Source organism: Argentina silus (assembly GCF_951799395.1).
Source record: "Argentina silus genome assembly, chromosome: 20".
Lineage (NCBI taxonomy): Eukaryota > Metazoa > Chordata > Actinopteri > Argentiniformes > Argentinidae > Argentina > Argentina silus.
In genome coordinates, this window is record NC_139674.1 from 13,793,100 (window position 1) to 13,807,558 (window position 14,459).

At 50.3% G+C, this 14,459-nt stretch overlaps 1 protein-coding gene across 1 annotated transcript in view; it reads left to right on the plus strand.

Moving 5' to 3' along the window:
* The window catches only part of tmem178bb (transmembrane protein 178Bb), a gene marked incomplete at both ends in the record, with an annotated part of 71,791 nt that extends 57,580 nt beyond the window's left edge, over nucleotides 1-14,211 (plus strand). Inside the window, 2 exons of the mRNA XM_083691937.1 lie at nucleotides 11,593-11,730; nucleotides 13,961-14,211. Of these exons, the coding sequence (XP_083548063.1) occupies nucleotides 11,593-11,730; nucleotides 13,961-14,211 (389 nt within the window). The remainder of the gene's footprint in view (nucleotides 1-11,592; nucleotides 11,731-13,960) is intronic.
* Nucleotides 14,212-14,459: the final 248 nt, after the last annotated feature.

A 14,459-nucleotide genomic window follows, 5' to 3' on the forward strand; every position in this document is an offset into this window, starting at 1 on the left:
CTCTCTGTCTCTTTCTCTCTGTCTCTCTCTCTCTGTCTCTCTCTCTCTCTCTCTCTCTCTCTCTCTCTCTCTCTCTCTCTCCATCCGTGAGTCCTCTTGTGTAGTGATGACCCCTTTATGGGGGGGGGGGGTGATCAGGTGGATGAGCTGCAGTGGGGGGTGTGGTGGGGGGGGAGGTGACACCTGTCTATATTCAACCCTGATGGCTGTCATTCTCCACTGGAGAAAATCGCCCCCCCCCCCCCCCCCCCCGTAATCTAGCTTCTAAAAAACTTAAGACGTAATTACTTTTACCCTCCCTCCTTTCCTCCCTTCCCTTCCCTTCCCTCCCCTTCCCTCCCCCCCCCTGCTCCTGTGTTCCTTCCCATTAACTCAACCAAGCCAGGTAATATAATGAAACAGCGGAATATTCCGCAGGCTCCCAGCTCCTCTGAAGGCTGAATGACTGGCAGCTCCTGAGGTATTCTGGGCCACGTAGATCAGGTGGATTAATGGAAGAGGGAAGGAAATGTGTTTTATAATTGGAGTACCTGTGTGTGTGTCGCTGTGGGTGTCGCTGTGTGTGTGTGCCTGCCTGTCTGTCTGTGTGTGCCTGCCTGTCTGTGTGTGTGCGTGTGTGTGTGTATGTGTATATATGTGCGTGTGTGGGTGTGTGTATGTACAAGCGTGTGTCCTCCTGTTCAAACGTACAATAAGCATGGTTGCGGGGGGTCACAACAACAACAACAACAACAACAACAACCCCACGTGATATCTTGACCTCTGACCTCACCTGCTGGACTGTCAATTGCTGACTAAATGACTAACCCAGTTCCGTGGAAGAGGTGATTCCATTTCAAGTGGAAAGAAAATCACTCTCTCTCATGTTCCATGTTCTGCTGTTCTCAGAGTGAGGTCCAAATGCCCACATCTCACACAAACACCCTACTTATCAGAGGCAATCATAGAACTCGGTTCAGGTGGACCTGTGATCCGTACGCTTCGGTTCTGGGGCTCCAAAATGACCAACGGCCATCAGCACTGCCACGGCTGCAATCAGCCAATGAATTGAGCCCGTTCCCGCTAACGCAGGAAGTAAAGCTGGACGTGTCCGCAGAGGCAGGAAACAGGATGACTCATCGTCAGGCACCTGCTGACTAGCAGTGTCTGCCTGCCTGCCTGCCTCCTTGTCTGTCTGTTTGTGTTTCTGTCTGTGTCTCGCTGTCTGTCTGTCTGTCTGTCTGCCTGTCTCTCTGCCTGCCTGTCTGTCTGTGTTTCTGCCTGCCTGTCTGCCTACCTGTCTGCCTGCCTGTCTGTATGTCTGCCTGCCTGCCCTCCCTCCCTCCCTCCCTCCTTCTCTCCCTTCTTCTCTCCTTCCCTCCTTCCTTCACTCCCTCCATCCCCCTCCCTCCCTCCCTCCCACTCTCTCTATCTCCCTCCCTTTTACTCATCCCTGCCCAAACTGCATTTCCATGTCCATGAAGCACAGTAGGCCCTGCCAGGCCACACAGAACCTGACAGCTTAGCACATTGGTAGGGGGGAGGGCACAGAGCCGCATGGTGTGTGTGTGTGTGTGTCTGCGTGTGTGTCTGCGTGTGTGTGTGTGTGTGTCTGCCGTGTGTGTGTGCGTGCATGTGTGCGTGCGTGCGTATGTCTCTTTCATACGGTGTGTGTGTGTGTGTGTGTGTGTGTGCGTGTGTGTGTATGTATGCATGCATGTCTCTTTCATAATTGCTGGCACCCAACAGTGTGATATCATGCAGCGGCATGCATCACTTGAGATAACAGACATGTTCTCACCTCCGGTCCATCTCAGCCTCTGTGTATCGTCTGACTCTGCCTGGTCTCAGCCTCTCCCTATCTCTCTCTCTCTCTCTCTCTCTCTCTCTCTCTCTCTCTCTCTCTCTCTCCGTGTGTGTGTCTGTGTGTCTGCCTGAGAGGCTGGATGGAGATTTACTGCTCCATTATTCAACTCCGTCTCATTTATACTGAGCAACCCTCCTCTGAACCCGATACCCTGACTCAAGCTGACTTAATAAGAGGCATCCCGCTCGGCTTTGTATTCCACGTATGACTTTCACATTTCATCAGCGATCCTGTCTCCGCCTATTCTTCATCATCGAGTCTGGAGTTATTACGGCGGCGGGCCGCGTTCCGTTATCAATTCCCGTCGCGCAGGGTTCCCTCCCTCTCGTCGGAACACTCCGGAAACCTTTCAAGGATTCGGTTCCACGTAGATTGGCGAGTTTTTAGGAGGCGGCGTGGACAGACACGGAGGCAGATTACGTCCGTGGGATTGCGCATCACGCTTTGGCGCACATTGCTTTTGGCCCGCGGGGACGGTGCGTAAACCAATTTAACGTGAGGCGGAGGAGGCGAAGAGCGAGAAAAACATGAGACAACTGTTCAAAGCCGGGCGGTGCTCTCACATAACCTCCCTGCTAGTGCTGCATGCATTATCTCAGAGTAACATCCACCCTCACTTGTTTTTTTACAACTACTCCTCCTCTCTCACTCTCTCTCTATATCTATCTTCCTCTCTCTCTCTCTCTCTCTCTCACTCTCTATCTCTCTCTCCCTCTCTCTCTCTCACTCTCTCTGTCTGTCTCCCTCTCTCTCTCTATTCTCTCTCTCTCTCTCCCTGGCTCCTTCTTAATTTCCTTAGGCTTCATTTTTCGGGCTTCTCCTTGATGCAGACCAGAGTGTCCCTCCCTCCCTCCCTCCCTCCCTCCCCCCCCAGCCAGCCAGCCCAACAATGACATGGTGCCTCTCCTCACTCCTCACTCCTGAAACAGATTAAAAACCTCCCCTAGAAGTGCTGAGTCGCCCGTCTCTTCTTATCGCCCGGGCAGCGGCGCCCGCGGCAGCGGCGGAGGAGGAGCAGGCCATGCCAAGAGACAACGCCATTAGACGGGCATCATGCAAAACGGACACCGTAATGGTGTCACGGCGAGCTCCACGGCCAGCCGCACACTGATTGGCTGTCGGGATCCTCCCGCCATCAGCAGTATCCCAGCCTCTCAACGCATCATAAAGCCCTGAGTCAACCCTGACCGTTGATTAAAAAGAAGGTTATTCATATATATTTTTTTTATAAACAATATGGCTTGACAAGGACACGGCTCTGAAAGAACTCCCCCAAGGCCATCTTACTTCCTTGGTCTTCTGCAGCCGAGTAATCCGCTTCGTCTGACGAATGTCAGTGTTTTCTTACAGGACTTATAGGTGACCCTGAACGGAAACACACAGTCGATGTGGCGATGTATGGATTGAAAGTGACCTCCGGGCAGTGGGTCGCGTCAGGTTTGTTTGTGGTTCCTAGCCTGTGACCTTTCACCCTTCAGATCCCAACATTGATCACTAGCCGGTACTACAGTAATCTGTGCTTCTTCTCCACTTTAAAAAAAAAATCCCTTCCTTTATAACATAATAAATGGGAGGTGGCTGATGGTGATGATGATGATGATGATGATGATGTCAGTGTTTCTACGGTAATGCTAGAAATACTGTAGATACTGGATAGAATGATACCCCCCCTACCCCGTCCCCTCCCCGTTACTATGGTAATGACTATAAATACTGTAGATACTCTGCAGCCCTGGGTTCTGACTCGTCCCGGTGGTACAGTGAAGGTCACGCGCCCCGCCACGTCTCCTGTCACTCCCGGAGACGCTGATGGACAGCTGACGAGAGCGTGCCTCCGTCCTGTCATGTCCCCCCCCCCCCCCCCCCCCCCCCTCCGTACACGCCTCCCACCGAGAGGTGATTGACAACTTGGCGGTCTGCCCTGGCCCTTTGGTGAACCCTGGGTCCCTCTGTGTCAGCCCCCCTCCCCCCCTCCTTATCCCTCCCCCCCTCCCCATTCCCCACGTCCATCTGTGATCGGCTGGTCCGTAGGGACAGATGTGTCCCATGTCGTCCGTGAGGAAGCTGTCAGTGATAGGCCTCGGTCCATATTCTGTCAGTCAGACAGCTGGTCGTGTTGGTCCACACCCCTGGGGTTTAAACATGCTGCTCCTAGAGGAACGTAGAGAACAGCCATGCACAGACATCACCCATATGCCCAACCATTAGGGGAGTCAATAGAGGAGGCCACCACACGCGCCACAGGGCTTGTTGGGGGTTGGTACGTCTCCACCAAAATGAGTCTGGTTCCTATGGCGATCGCTTCGCCCAGCTGTCGAACGGCTCAGATCGGCGGTGTCGCCGACACACGTCGAAAATGACGGATCTCCGGTTGCTTCGTCGCTAGGGACTCACTGTGGTGTGAATGTACAGTTAGCGACGGGAGAGGAGACTCTATCCCAGCCATCTCTACCCCCCCCCATCCCTCCCTCCCCTCCCTCCCACACTCCCCTCCCCTCCCCCCTCCGCTATCAGTTGTAATTTGAATTTCCCTCTCCATTGTTGTGTCCCCGGTGGCAGTTGACGTCAGGTAATGAAATTAAGGTCTATTACGGCCCCCCCCGCAGGTCAAGGTAGCAGCCAGCCTCCTTGACAAAACGACATGGTGTCAGCGATTCTCAATCTCCGGAAAAAGCAAATCCCACTCCATCCGCCTTACACCCCCCCCCCCACTCCCACCCCCTCATTCCCCTCCCTCCACCAACAGCCAGTCTGCCAGCCCCCTCCCCAGGCGCTTAGTCACCGTGAGTCAAGTCAAAGCAGCGCGCCCACGGAGGACTAACACGCTGCGCTGGCATCGTGACACCGTGACATCGTGACGGGTCCCAGGCTCTGGTAACCTCCTCAGGGTGAGACGGGAGAGAGACAGCCACTGTCCTTTACCATCCTCTGAAAGGTCAAAAAACCAAAGTGGAAGCATGGAGTGTGAGACGTCTTTCTCTCTCTCTGTCTTTCTCTCTCTCTGTCTTTCTCTCTCTCTCTCTGTTTCTCTCTCTCTCTGTCTCTTTCCTTATCTGGGAAAGAGACATTCCCAGTTCCACTCAGCCACCGAAGCCATTTCCCTTTCTACATAAAAGGGCTATTCATTGGCTGGTGCGTCCTGGAGCGGAAGGAAAGCTAATTAAAGAGAACGGCAGCGAAACGGCAGAACAATGAAACCTAATAAACCTACAGAGAATGCCAAACACGGCCCACGCCACCCTGTCATTGGCTGATACACCGCCCCAGATGAAACATGGCTATTATACACCCGTCCTCCGTCGCAGCCTCCCACTTCTAATCAGGAGGAAGGGAGGAAGGAGGAGGGAGGGAGGATATGTGTGTGTGTTGTAATCATTGTGAAACCGCACCCTCATATGTCAGCGTTTTCGTTTGCAAACACAATAAAAAAGCACAGTCGATTCTGTGGCATGTTTTCCTTGGAATGCCTGGCGAGATTCAGGCTGTCGCTGAGCTCTTTCTTTGACTGTAATGTTGCAAACAACGTCAGCATGCTTGACTTGAGATTATGAGGGGAATGCGTTTGGAAGGAATGAAAGGGGGGAGTGTATCATGAAGGGAGATGTGCCGTGTGTGTATTTGGGTTTGTTTTTCAGATTCAGCCTGCCTGTGTGCTGTCGGGGTGCTGGCTGCCAGAGCGTGTGTGTGTGTGTGTGTGTTTAGGGCCTGTCACAACACAGCCCTTTGATCTTGACTTGTGATAGTGTGAGCAGCGCAGGACCAGATGAATGGGAGGGATTCTCGCCACTAATTTGTCTCTTATACAAACGTTTGTTGGCAAGCTCACAGTAGCAATTAGGTATGAGTGTGTGTGGCTGTGTGTGTGGCTGTGTGTGCATGCATGTGCGCACATATGTGTGTGTGTGTGTGTGCATGCATGTGTGCACATATGTGTGTGTGTGTGTGTGTGTGTGTGTGTGTGTGCATGTGCATGCATGTGCGCGTGTGTGTGTGTGTGCACATATGTGTGTGTGTGTGTGTGTGTGCATGTGCATGCATGTGCGCGTGTGTGTGTGTGTGCATGTGCATGCATGTGCGCACGTGTGTGTGTGTGTATGTCTGTGTGTGTGTGTGTGTGTGTGTGTGTGTGTGTGTGTGTGTGTGTGTGTGTGTGTGTGTGTGTGTGTGTGTGTAACCTGTAATCTGGCTGGCTGTACCAGGTTTCACAGAGGTACTCTGAAGGCGGCATGCAGATGGACCAGGTGCTGCTGTCACCTCCCCATCAGGACAGGGAGTCATTACCCATGTACACAATTACTAACCTTCTGCTTCCCCCGATACACTACACCAGCTCCTCAAACCAAGAAATATTGCTACTAATCACAGCTATGTACCATATTTGCATTGTGCAAGTGCGTGCGTGTGTGCGTGCGTGCATGAGCATGCAAGAAACTGTGTTTGTGTGTAAGGGAATATGGACTGTATGTATGTGCTTGGTTGATGTCGTGGTTACAGCAAGCAAGCCCTTCACTCAAAGGAGCTGTCATTGTAACCAAATCTATGCATAAATACATTTAGAATGTCCTTTTTAACTGGTCTGAAAGGAACGTCCAACATTGAGACAACAGTTATCCACATCCATATCTCAAAGAGGACTCGCAATACCATCGGCTGTACCGTCACAGCCCAGATAAACAAGATTTCTGTGAAGCAGTGAATATGTTTAGAAGCTCAAGGTGTGTGCAAAGTGGACACCGATCAAAAAAACAAGGAATAGCTTTTTCCTATGTTTTTTTTTTATAGCAATCAAGACTTGCCCCATTTCCTCAGCAGTTAGCGACTGCAGCCTTGTGGTTTGGCCATGGGCCTCAGGGAGCAGCCATCTTGGAAATTCATAGTACGTCTGGGTCTCACAGAGAGGAATCCATTTCAGTGAGTAATGGGATGGCGGTCATCGATTGCAGATACCTAGATCCCGGAAGGTGTCCCGGCTTTTCCCACAACTTTTTAGGGACAACTTTAACGGTGCGCTACTCTGCGTCAGCCCAGCAGACCAACACATTGTTTCGCATATCTCAGATATTTCCTTTGAATGGTGTCATTGCAACTCCAAAAGTAATACGAGATCTGGCTAATAATTTTGAGCCTGATATGAACTGTATACTGCTATTCTGTGAATCCTTCTTGTTAGTCATGTACAATATCTCTACATGTGTCATGAGTTCCTTCTCTGTGTACCACTGTGCAGCCTATGGTAAACATCACAGCGTGAGAGAACATTTAAAGCTTTGAGCTGTCATATGTTATAGTGATGTAAAAGAAACACACACACAACAAGACAGGAAAAGGGGGATTTGTATCCTTTATTTAGAAAGAGACAGACACAGACACAGACAGACACACACACACACACACACACACACACACACACACACACACACACACACACACACACACACACACACACACACACACACACACACAGTTGAGAACTGTTATTTAAATACATGCACCTGACAGCTCCCAATCATACCACAGGAGACATCGTCTGATAACCCTGACTGACTCTGACTACTTCTTGGAATGGGATTCATAGATACAGACAGACAGGAAGACAGCTAGATAGACAGACATCAAGCAGTACTTCAGGTCTGACGCAGAGGCATCCGGAAGCATCCAAATGAACACTGACAGGGCTCAATCATCCAGACACAGGGGCAAAAACACACGCACGCACGCACGCACGCACACACGCACGCACAAAACTATTGAGGTTTGCTATTTACTTGGAAAGTAGAGTATTATTATTTATATATGTCCATATATACAGTATACACTGTACAGTGTGTGTGTGTGTGTGTGTGTGTGTGTGTGTGTGTGTGTGTGTGTGTGTGTGTGTGTGTGTTGTGGCATCGGTTATCCATTATAGGTTCAATAGGTTCAAAATTCATTTTGCGATTAATGTTGAGTAAAGTATTTTATTCCGAGAAGATACTTCAATGAGTGTACACAAATGTCATACTCATGGTGTATATTCAAGATTCATTCACACACACACACACACACACACACACACACAGATTAGCTGAAGTCTTATTTTGGCCTGCCTCCAGTTCCCTGACTGACAGCGTTGTCTTCGTGTTCTCTCCCTTGTCTGTTAAACTGCATTCTGTCAGAGAAGTGCTGACGTCGCCCTGCTCAAGTTCCAGGCCTCAAATCCCCCTCCATCCCTCCTTTGCATCCCCCTCTCCATCCCTCCTTTGCATCCCCCTCTCCATCCCTCCTTTGCATCCCCCTCTCCATCCCTCCTTTGCATCCCCCTCTCCATCCCTCCTTTGCATCCCCCTCTCCATCCCTCCTTTGCATCCCCCCCTCCATCCCTCCTTTGCATCCCCCTCTCCATCCCTCCTTTGCATCCCCCTCTCCATCCCTCCTTTGCATCCCCCCCTCCATCCCTCCTTTGCATCCCCCCCTCCATCCCTCCTTTGCATCCCCCCCTCCATCCCTCCTTTGCATCCCCCTCTCCATCCCTCCTTTGCATCCCCCTCTCCATCCCTCCTTTGCATCCCCCCCTCCATCCCTCCTTTGCATCCCCCTCTCCATCCCTCCTTTGCATCCCCCCCTCCATCCCTCCTTTGCATCCCCCTCTCCATCCCTCCTTTGCATCCCCCCCTCCATCCCTCCTTTGCATCCCCCTCTCCATCCCTCCTTTGCATCTCCCCCTCCATCCCTCCTTTGCATCCCCCCCTCCATCCCTCCTTTGCATCCCCCTCTCCATCCCTCCTTTGCATCCCCCCCTCCATCCCTCCTTTGCATCCCCCTCTCCATCCCTCCTTTGCATCCCCCTCTCCATCCCTCCTTTGCATCCCCCTCTCCATCCCTCCTTTGCATCCCCCTCTCCATCCCTCCTTTCCATCCCCCCCTCCATCCCTCCTCGCCATCCGCCTCTCTATTCTCCTTCTACATCTCTCTTCCTCCGCCCGTCCCCCCTCTCCACTCCCCTCTCTCTTTCTCTCCTCCTCCACCCCTCCACCCCTCCCCCTCTCTATCCCACTGGTCTCTGGTCTGTTTGACAGTGTGATTTCAACCCCTTCCCCCCCTTTCCTCCTCTCCTCTCTGCGTTTGTTTTAAACTAGTAGGATGACCTATACACATCTCTCTCTCTACCCCCCCCTCTCTCTCTCTCTCTCTCTCTCTTTGAGTTTAGTAGGGTGACCTATACATATCTCTCTCTCTCCTCTCTCTCTCTCTCTCTCTCTCTCTCTCTCTATCCCCCCGCGCCCTCTGTTAGTTTGCGGAGGTGCTAGCAGGCTAGCAGGTGCAGTGAGCGGTGAAGGGTATTTATTAGCACTGCGGGATCATGGGACAGATTACCCAGGGGGGAGTGCTGCTGGGCTGTGAAGGTTCTACAGGCCTCCCTCCACATTACTCTTCCTCGGCTCCGTAAACACATCGACTCACACACACACACACACACACACACACACACACACACACACACTACTCTACCCACAATGCCGCTTCGGCTGCAGCTTGCCTTTCAGACAGAGAAAATGGGGCAGCACTACGAAACTAACTAGTAGGTTCTAAAAAAGAACTGTAGCATTCCCTTTCAGACGGAACTAAAAGCGTGACTGGCACGCACGCTACAGTCACCCCATTTCCCCTCGGTCTGAAAGGGATATGTAGATGAATTCTTGTTGGCTATCAAAAATGGAATCCATCAATCATTCAGTCCAACTTTCGCACATTTCCTACAATACAGGATGACACATACATAGACTTTCTCCAACACACACGCACACACACACACACCGCCTCAAATACAACATACCTGCTGATACGCATTTGCTGCTGAAAATGAGTTTTCCCTTGAGGGTGAAGTACTCTCTGCTCTGCTCGACACCTGCACTCAATAAGGGAGCATGGACCAGGTTATAGGATAGAACTGGAATAGTGGGCACATATCATAGGTCCCTGGTTTGATTCCGGCCATCGACATATCCTGCATGTCATCCCTCCTCTCTCTCTCACCCATCCTTCCAGTCAATCTCTACTGTCTCAAAAATACTTAAAAAAAAAAAAAAACTGTAATAGTGATCAAAGGTTGTCGTGTATGGGCTACTGGACAGAAGCCTTGGCTGGCTGAGCCTACATCACAAGTTCCTATTCATCTGCACATGTGCGTCATAGTTCGGACACACTCCCGGCAGTGTCACCGGTAGTCAGTCAACCGCCACAACCACAGTGCGTGCGTGCGTGCGCGCTCGCGACGCCATGTTCCGAGGGTCAGGGGTTACAGCAGATGAGTGACAAGCTTCCTGACAGGCAGTTCCACTTGAGCGGCTCTCTCAGAGCGGGAGACAGACATCAGCATCACAATATGTCAAAAACCACTTCGCTTGCACGAAAGACGTTCCTTCTGACCGGAGTTATGGTGTGACTGAGACAGTGCATCTTCCTGTGCATGAAATAGAAATCTGTTTACATCCAGTTTGTGCCCAGGACGGGTCAGTACTTTACAAAGCACTCATGAGTAAATAAAAAAACATTTTATATTATAGACAACATTTTCACAATGTTGGTGTGTCCACTGGTATTGTACCAGTTTATTAATTCACTAGCAAACAAATATGTATGCCATTGAGTGTCTGTCTATCCATCTGTCTATCTATCTATCTGTGAAGAATAACACATTGCACATCCACATTTTTTATGGTGGGCTCTAGCTTTTCTATATCCCCCTCTCCATCCCCCTCTCCATCCCCCTCTCCGTTCCTCCTCTCTAACCTTCCCATGTTCTCTCGGGGGGGGGGGGGGGGGGTCATAGCAAATGCTATGACCTTTCTAACCCGCAAAACATTGGCTCTTGGACCAGCTCTGTTGGTGAGGCGCACTCCCCCATGCTGACAGAGGAGCTCACCCATGACATTGATATCAACGACAACGACGGGGGGGGGGGGGGGGGGGTGGTGCTCCGAGCTCTCTGAGCCTTCCGCCCCCACATACCGGGTGACTTTACTCAGCGTTCCACCAGCCGAAAGCCCCTCTTTCCCTGGCGTTGTCATTGTCATTAGACTCACACAGTGGCAGGTCATGTCCTCTAGGCCATGTGGCAGAGCACGCTCTTTTCCTGCCCTCGCACGGTTCGACACAAAGAGGGGTCTGTGTCCTCCTTCTCCCCCCTGAAGACACGGGAGCCCATCGTGAACACACCTGACCGAGCTAGCTGTCGGAGAACATGTACATGATACGGTACCTAAGCATTGTTAGCGCCATGCTCTACCAACTGAGCCACAGAGGACCACAATGTACACTGTACTACACCAGCCATACTGCATTGTGCATGTCGATACAATCGAAGGGCTACGGGTGACCAAAAGTGTAATCGTTATCCCTGTACAATATGCGTTGACCCATGACGATGCTACTGTATGCTAACGCTTCTCCTGGGCCTGTCTCCTGTGTGAATGACGATGCTACTGTATGCTAACACTTCTCCTGGGCCTGTCTCCTGTGTGAATGACGATGCTACTGTATGCTAACGCTTCTCCTGGGCCTGTCTCCTGTCTGAATGACGATGCTATGCTAACGCTTCTCCTGGGCCTGTCCCCTGTCTGAATGATGATGCTATGCTAACGCTTCTCCTGGGCCTGTCTCCTGTGTGAATGACGATGCTATGCTAACGCTTCTCCTGGGCCTTATCTCCTGTCTGAATGATGATGCTATGCTAACGCTTCTCCTGGGCCTGTCCCCTGTGTGAACAGATTTGCGGCGGATGACGGCAGGCTTCATGGGCATGGCGGTGGCCATCATCCTGTTCGGCTGGATCATAGGAGTGCTGGGCTGCTGCTGGGACCGGGGCCTCATGCAGTATGTGGCCGGGCTGCTCTTCCTCATGGGAGGTGAGTCCAAGGTCCCTCATAGACCAGGGGAGGCTGGTGGAGGTAGGAACTGCAGGACACACAGGCTCATGGGAGTGCATGAAACGGAATGAGGAATGGTATCAAACACATGTGTTTGATACTGTTCCTTGTGTGTTTGATACCATTCCTCATTCCATTCCATGCATTGCAATGAGTCCGTCCTCCGATTTCTACCTCCACCAGCCTCCACTGACATGCACACCAAGAGCTACCAAATTGCCTGGGTGTATCTACATTGGTGGTTCATCTATGAATGAATGTATCAATACTTATTATACGTACATTGCATACCACCGTAATTGACATCGTGAAATGCTTTCAATCACAACAATCAACAAATCACAACAATCAACAAATCCACAACATAGTATAATATCATAACAATAAAACACTGTCAGTAGTAGTGCAAATAGCATAAAGTAGCTAAATTATTATTTTAATTCTATTTTTTTATTTAAGTATAACCAGAGGTTTGTCACGTCGTTATCCAGTGTCGTGTCCCTGCGGGCCGAGTCCTGCTGTTTCCCCTCGCTTTGAAAAATGACTGATTTCCGGCCGCTTTATCCCCGTCACTGACTGTGTCTGTCACTGTGTCAGAAATATCCCTGGCCATTAGAGACTTGTGTAAGCTGCATACAGTGCGTTGAGTCACCCTGTGCAGACATGTATCTGGTGCAGTAGCTGTTGATCAGATAGTCAGGGGCTGAGGGCCCCGGTCGAGGAGCGCTGCGATCTCTCATTAGTGGTGCCGGTGATTTTAATTAATGTTTGACTGCAGCATACAGATCCTGCCTTCCGTTACACACACACAGGCAGGTACACACACACACACACACACACACACACACACACACACACACACACACACACAGGCAGGTACACATACACACACACACACACACACACACACACACACACACACACACACACACACACACAGGTACACACACACACACACACAGGTACACACACACAGGCAGGTGCACACACACACACACACACACACACACTCACAAATGTGTGCACGTGTGCGCGCACACACACACACACACCACTCTTACTTACTCACACACACACACAAACACACACACACACACACATTCTTTCACACTTTCCCTCACAGAGAAAAGAGACTCAGTGGCCACTGTAGCGTCTCACGTCACACACTGATATGATATGCGGTGCACAGCTTCCGCGCGGCAGACGGCAAGCGGAGACTCAATTAAGATGGGCCTCGGATTAACGCAATGCCCTTCGGTTGCATAATGAGCAGGCAATTAAAAAGCCAATTAAGTCGCTAAATCATAAAAGCGTAGGGAATAGGCCGGGGTCAGATTACAGCGTGGTCAAATCCCCACCGAGCGGCCCAGAGGGTCACACAGTTTACACAGCGAGGCCAGAGTCGGACCCTTAAGCGACACCAACAAGACCGAAGTACAGAGAAGGGATTCTAATGCGACACAATGGACCATTCTCTGTTCAACGCAACTGCGCACAATGATGTAAATGACCTGAATGTGAGGCGGTTCTGGAACATAATAAAATCAATAACTCATTAGATGTTTTATTATAATACATTTATTTTTCCATTGAAACTGAAGCTCATGCTCTACTTAACTGTGGGTTATACAATGACATTAGGGATCATTTTCTTCAACTGTCTAGACAAGATGGAAGTTTTAATGGTCTTTATGAAAGTTTATTAAATTCCATCTGATATAAAAATAATGGTAACTGTGCCAAAGCCTGCCATCTTATCCTGCAATGTTTCTTTATAAATGCCTAAATGTCGGTTTATATTTTATATATTGTGGGGTTTTTTGCATACATGTGTATAGATGATGTATTGTATTATAAATATATATATATATATATTGATAGATTGACGAATAGATTATGTATTGTATCTACGGTACAGTGTCTCAAAACTTTCTGAGTGGTCCACAATGTGATTTTTAAATCTGTATTTTTGTATTGTTCAAATGCTGCATTATTGTGGAGTGACACTAAAATAAACTATCTACCTGTAGTCTATCATTGATAACAGGAAATATAACGCCTCGTAAACAGCAGACATACATAGTTGTGTGTGTATCGGTGATAACAGGAAACATAACGCCTCGTAAACAGCAGACATACATAGCTGTGTGTGTATCGGTGTGTAGTAACCTCACTCCTCTCTCTCCTGTCTTTCTCTCGCTCGCCCCAGGCACGTTCTGCATCATCTCTCTCTGTACCTGTGTGGCCGGCATCAACTTCGAGCTCTCCCGTTACCCGCGCTACCTGTTCGGTCTCCCTGACGACATCGGCCACGGTTACGGCTGGTCCATGTTCTGCGCCTGGGGCGGTCTGGGCCTCACCCTCATCGCCGGCTTCTTCTGCACCCTGGCCCCCTCCGTCCAGCCCCTCCCTCGCTCCACCTGCCCCAAGTCCAGACAAGAGAACGGCACCGTGTGCTAAAGGACGGGGCTGTCCTCCACCGCCACCCCTCCCCCTCCCCCGACCCCACACACACCCCCACCGGTAAACGCTAGCCAGGACAGCGAGAAGAAAAAGAAGTGAAGACAACAACAACAAACAAAACACAACAACAAACAAACCAACAAACAAAATCCATGTGTTCATTTTCGAATCATCTCAAGCCTTTCCTGGCCACAAACAATGTTTTTTTTTTATTATTATTATTATGTGTGAGTGTGTAAAAAAAA